Source organism: Catharus ustulatus, chromosome 15 (genome assembly GCF_009819885.2).
Source record: "Catharus ustulatus isolate bCatUst1 chromosome 15, bCatUst1.pri.v2, whole genome shotgun sequence".
Lineage (NCBI taxonomy): Eukaryota > Metazoa > Chordata > Aves > Passeriformes > Turdidae > Catharus > Catharus ustulatus.
In genome coordinates, this window is record NC_046235.1 from 10,940,260 (window position 1) to 10,946,680 (window position 6,421).

General features: G+C 41.3%; 1 protein-coding gene across 2 annotated transcripts in view; it reads left to right on the forward strand.

The window, feature by feature from the left end:
* Positions 1 to 5,963, forward strand: part of SPOCK1 (SPARC (osteonectin), cwcv and kazal like domains proteoglycan 1) — a 281,460-nt gene extending 275,497 nt beyond the window's left edge. For both annotated transcript variants that reach the window (XM_033072969.2, XM_033072970.1), the window contains 2 exons: positions 370 to 507; positions 1,487 to 5,963. In XM_033072969.2, coding sequence (XP_032928860.1) covers positions 370 to 507; positions 1,487 to 1,677 — 329 coding nt within the window. In that variant the 3' untranslated portion in view covers positions 1,678 to 5,963. The remainder of the gene's footprint in view (positions 1 to 369; positions 508 to 1,486) is intronic.
* Positions 5,964 to 6,421: the final 458 nt, after the last annotated feature.

The window sequence follows — 6,421 nt, forward strand, 5'->3', positions numbered from 1 at the left end:
ATGCAGAACTAATGAAGTTGGGGTAATAATCCAGTTGGGAAGAAAAGTTTAAAAGCAGGAGTTAAATGTGAGAAGGCTCTGTGGAAATATCAATCATTCAGGGACAGACTGAACCTCTCTCTAGAACTGTGTGACACCCTCCTCTGTGTGCTGGATATCAACAAACATTTATACATTGTGACCAGGGTGTCTGAAAAGAGTTAACCAGAAATAATTTCTTCCCCCTTTCAGGCACCAGATAATCACATGTATTTCCTTGCTAACATTGTCAAGATCTTCATGTATATAAGTGCTAAGTTCATAATACCTCTCTGTGTGTTTGCTGCTGCAGAGGATTGCATTACTGAGCACACCTTATATTTTATTCAGGTGCTTTCATCCCCCGGTGCAATGAGGAAGGTTATTACAAAGCCACGCAGTGCCATGGCAGCACGGGGCAGTGCTGGTGTGTTGATAAATATGGGAATGAGATAGCTGGCTCCAGAAAGCAAGGCACAGTCAGCTGTGGTGAGTAATGATCTGCTTTCCTCAGACAACAGGCGAATTAACACTGCTGTAAGCCCTGCCACTGCTGTACCACCGAGTGTGATAACAAAAGGGACAACAGGGAAACATGAGTACCACAGCTCAAAGTGCTCCTCTGTTTTCCTGTTCACACTACAAATGGGGCCCTCATGGGTCCTTTGGACAGCAGGGGTGCAGCACAAGTTAACAGGCAATAACCACTGTTGAGACATTTTTGCTACCAGCCTGCAAAGTGCATTTAGTGATATAAAAATTAAGGGACTGGGGTTGTTCAGCATGGTTATTAAATATATTATTCTGTATACTCTGGAATGCACATCTACTGGAACTTCATGTGTAATGCCTTTCCAGACAAGGGAAGCCCAAAATGTGTAAAATTGTATATATTGCAACCAAGCCAAATAAAATTGCTGACAGGGCAAGGTAAGTGAAATCACCAATTAGTTGTTGTGCCCAGACAAGGAAGATGTCACCTACAACCTTTCTGAGTGCTTCAGAGATGGTTGTGAATGCAACTTTCTTTTTTGAGAAGGAACAGAGACCTAGAAGGTCCAGAATGCCCAGAATCACATCACAGATCTTGGGTTCAAAAGCTACATTTGCTGAGTTAAGTTTATGCACTCAAATAAAACAAATTTTTGTAATTTTTTTAGCCTGTTTTACTGAGCTGTGGTGGAATGAAAGTATTTACAAAGAATAATGAATTTCTGGCCTGCATGTGAGTGGTCTGGAACCTTCCAGTCAAGCCTGTAGGAGGAGGACAATGCATAGGGGGTGTTTTATGCAAGAATTTTTTTCAGAGTCAATTGATATCTATTTATTCCAGTTTAAATTTTAGGGTTGTTTCATGAATAGCTAAACATAACATTGCAAATGACAGTGGCTTGCATGAGAAGGATAGTGATTAATGTGGAATTTGGTGTTCTGTGAGGAAATGACCTTTCCTGCTCACTTGTTTCAGAAGAAGAGCAAGAAACCTCAGGGGATTTTGGCAGTGGTGGATCTGTTTTATTGTTGGATGATTTGGAAGAGGAGCCTGAAGCAACAAAAAAAGACAAAGAAGGAAAACTGAAGATTCATGTAAGAGCAGCTAATGAAGATGATGAAGATGAAGATGATGATAAGGATGATGAAATTGGTTATATATGGTAGTGCCCATCATAATGAGGACTCACATTTTGCACAATATTGCAACTCACACCATATCTCTGCAATTGTATCTGAGAATACCTGGCACAAATATTCCCTCTCTACTGAGTTTAATTTTGTATAGTCAATTTAATTTGGATGACAACTTTTTTTTCCAGCAAGGACTGTTTGGAATACAGCTTTTGTTCAGTTGGTTTGGGGGATTTTTGTTTTATCCACAGGGGCAATGAGTTTTGTTTCAAGACCATTTTGTGTCTTAATCCTCACTTGCACCACTTAGGAAATCTATCCTAAAAAATTCTGGAAGGGGCTCAAAAAAAAAAAAAAAAAAACAATACAAAGGCTTAGAAGCCCCTCTCATGTCAGAGAATTTGTCTCATAAATTGTTGCCTGGATCATATCAGAAAAAGTTTTTTTTTTCATGAAGAAGGAAAAGTAGGTGCCTCATTTTCTAGTCCATGTTTATAATGTCCCAGTGAAGAGTAAGTCTCTTTGGACAGTGGCTGCCCAGTACCAGGGGTTTAATCCAGAAGAAAACCCACTGGCAGGACTTTACCTTGCTCCCATTCTCTGAGAATGAGTCCAGCAGGTTTAGTCCAGCTCACACTGAAGGCAAAACTCCCACGAGGGCACAGACCAGCTCACTGACACTCTTTATTTGATAAAGGAACATGGCCTTGATCTTAAGAGATGCTAAGAACCTGCAGCTGTCATGGACCAAGCAGGGGACAGAGTCCATCTGCCTTTCAGAGGGGAGAGTATTTTATGCATTTGTAGCACCATAGCCACCCCCAGAGCTGTTCCTCAGCTTCTGTCTGAGCTCATTTGCTCTGGGAGGGTCTCTAACAGCACACAGGCAGCCTCTGCTCCCAGCTCACACAGACCTGTCTGTTCTCCATTTAGCAACCCTCCTTCCAAAGTTAGAATGCTGTCAAAGACACAAAGCCTCAAAAGTAACTGTCACTTATTCAATGCAAAGATACCTGTTTAAAAAGGCAGCTTTAGCTGGTGATATTTCGAAAGTATAACCCCTTGGCTCAGTGTGATGCTGCACACTTGTAATACACACTCCTAAAAAAGAGTAGTATTAAAATCCAATCTTTGATTCCCTCGATACCTCCCATATATTCAAAGCTCTTGTGTCAGAGGATATTGACTTTACATTTTTTGCAGTGTCCTTTCCTATGGCAGTTCTCAGATGCAGTAATGGGCTGTGTTGTTATTTTTGCTGTTTTGTGAAGCAGTAACAGCAACTTTAACCCCACTCTTGCATTAGGATGCAGGTGTATTTTAGCAGTGCCTGTGGTTGGCCAGTGTTATTTTGCAGAATGGTTTTTATAACAAAAACTAGTTCGATTTTTTTCTGAGTTAATGGTGGATATAGAGGTGGAGACAGCATTGAGTCACAACATGGTTGACTACATAGTCAGTTGAAAGCTGAAAAATACCACACAGGTTGGCAGAAGTCAGGTTTTTAGGTACATTGGCCTGGGGATGTTGGCTCTCAGCCCTCTCCAAAGCCAGTGCCCACCTGGCAGCCCTCTGGGTAGGACCTCTGCTTTCAGACATGATCAGAAGTGGAATTCCTTTCAGGTACCATGTGCTGCAGGGGCTCTCCTGTTTTCTCCTCTTTTATTTCCTATTTATCCAGATTAATGACCTGAGAACAAAGAGCAAGGCTGCATAATCATTATTAATGCAGAAGGATGTGTAAAACCATGAGGAATTTGTTGTTTCACGCCCCTGCATCCTCCCAAAAATCTGCCATCACAGTCATTTGCAAAAGGCCTGCAATCTGCCCTGCCTCCAATAAATCCCTTTGGTTTTCCCATACCTTTAGAAAAATAAATTTAATAATCATTTTCCACGAGCTGCACTGCACACAGACACACACAAACATGTACACACTTTTTCTATTTGCCTTTCACAGAAATCCTGCCAACTTGCAGGAGTAGCAGATAACCCAGAATTTCTGTCTCCCTAAATATGATTTTGTGAAAAGCAATTGAACATTGTCAATAGGTTCCTTCTCAAATGTCCTGTCTGGTTTTCCTCTGGTATTTTCTTAATTAACCCCATACTCTCTGGGTCTGGCTCTGTGCAAGACCTGCCTGAGGCACAGAGCTGCCATTTCACTCTGACATAAATCCAAACTCCACAATCAGCAGATTATGCTTATCCTCCTGACTGGACTTGTTCTCCACACAGAGCCAGGGGGTTTTGGCAGTCCTGTGTGCCTCCACAATGGCTTATCCTGGGCTATGCCTTACATCAAAGGTCACAGAGCAAATCCCTTTTCCTGCCTAGCACCTCCCCAGGGTAAAGTCTGTCAGTGTAAGCCCTTGCAGGCAGTACCAGGTCTGAGGTTGCAGGGGGCTGTCCCATGTAAACATGCAAGATGGTTAAATTAAAGCTGTTTAATAAGCCTTTAAAAGTGAATGTGAACATCTTTGAGTTTACATGTGGCAGACGTGGCAGCACCACGCACTAGTGGTCTCCTGCTGTGATCTTTCACATGCCATGCTTCCAAATCAGAGCTGGAAGGGTTTATCTCTAACTGTAAACCAGTGGCTGTCTCCCAGACTCACCAGCTCAAACATGGGTGGGCCCCAGTGAAGAGCCCATGCCCAGCACAGAGGGCAGGAGCCCTGGCTCTGGGGGGCTCTCATGGCACATCCCCCTGCACCCAGAAACACACACAAGTGCACACAGCCTGCTGGCCTGGATCCAGGCAGACCCCCCTCTCCAGGTGACCTGTTTGACTCATGCAAGTGTTTTTCTGACTCCAGCCAGCATGGGAAATGTGCCATTTTATGGGCTGGGGTAGCTGGGGGGACTGCAGGACATCAATGCCCCATGCCAGGGGTCCCACAGCCTCTCATGCTTGGAAGGGCAGCTCAGACTCTGGATTGCTTTGAGAGCAAGTTCCTAAATCCTGCACAGCTATTTAACAAAGCCCTGTTGTGATCCACTGGTGTCCTCCCATGGTGGAGCCTGTATATATACATATGTATATCTCTGTGTGACTGTATATATACATTAATGCACAAATATGTGTGTGCATATGTATGTGTGTGTGCAGTCTGGGGAGATGCATTAAGAAACTCTTCTATTTAATGAAATAGTGATAAAAAAACCAGCGATTCTACCAAGAACCAATGCTCTTCCAGATCAATCCCCTTCCATTCTTCATGCTTTGTAAAGGATTTAATTTGCTTCCAATTTAATTTAATTCAATCCCTTTCTTTTTCTCTTTTTCCTTTTTTTTTTTTAACAAAGCAGGACTTACTTCCCATCTGAATCAAGTCATTGACCTTCCAAATATTTTCTCATTGTGAAAAATGGAATCTGAGTTGGCCCATTCTTTTTGAGACACAAACCAAGTGGAATCAGATTTGTCCCATTCTTTAGAAACACAAATTTTTAATCTCATTTTCTTTTCATATTACAGTCTATGAACAGTCTACTGTTAGGTCTTGCTTTATGTTTCTTTCAACTACTGTAGTTAAATCAAAATGTTGAGTTCAGATTTCAGCACAGTTGGGTTTTTTGGGTCATTACTGGCCTTTGCTGTGAACACAAAGAACCCTCTTTATTTTCTTTGCCTTTTTTTAAGCTGTTCTGTGCGATTATTTTAAACCATTTGAAGTGTTTATTTAATATTTATTCTACAGTTTATATTGAAAATGTAAAGTTTATATTTAAAACAACACTGTTTGTTAGTGAATGCTTCTCTTTGCCTCTCCAGCCTAGTCTGTTAGTCTCAGTGTACATTTCTGGCATGGGAATATTTTGATATTAGGAGTTTTGTAGCCTTTTCTCCCTCAAGCAGCAGCTGACGTAGATCCAAGGTCAGCACCTGACCCAGACCACCAGGTCGCTCAGCTTCGCTTCCTCCGTTTGTTGGCTTCTCTGGCAGTCCCTCCTGTAGCCATCCTTTCATCCACAGACTGCTTTGTACAGTTACTACACATCAAAAAGCCCTTTCTACAGTAGGTGGGTTTTGGTCTTTTTATACTTTTCTCAATGCTGTTGATGTCTGTTACTGTTCAATGTGTAGATCTGTAAGGAGAGATCCAAATATTACGTGTTTCAGTTCGATGTCCCTACTGTAGATGGATGTAGACTGTCATAGTAGTAGAACTGCATAGTAAATTCTGAATGCTTTTTCCATAAGGAGTTAAGTGGAATGTGAGCATTTTGCTACCTTTGGTTAACTGTAAATGCTTAACTGTAGTCTGAAATAGTTGCATTTTTGTCTGTCTCAATAAATTTTAATTTGTCTGCGACTCCTTATTGCCTGTCCTGAATTTTATTAAACTTAGGGGATCAAAAATATTGCACTACCTTGAGTCAGCATTTAATCATACATGGAAATGGATGCTTCTTTATATTTGCTTCATAACTTTTACCTCTATTCAATGCCAGCTGTAATCTGTGGAGTTAATGCAAGGTCTCCAGAAACCTCTATTTTAAAAGAAATGAAACCAAATGGAATGGAATAACTGTACCAAAATCAGAACTTTTCAAATTATATTAAAATTGATTTTTAAGGAATTAGCAAGGGCAGAGGGGGAAGCTTTCATTTATATTTCCTCTCCAGATTGCAAATTGTCATGTTTATGTGTCTGTTCTGAAGGTATCCAGGGCAATTCCACAAACATGCAGTGGCCATTATCTACAGGATAAACGAAGACAAAATTATATTAAATACAATTGGTGGGAAGCCATCCTCATTGAGAAATAT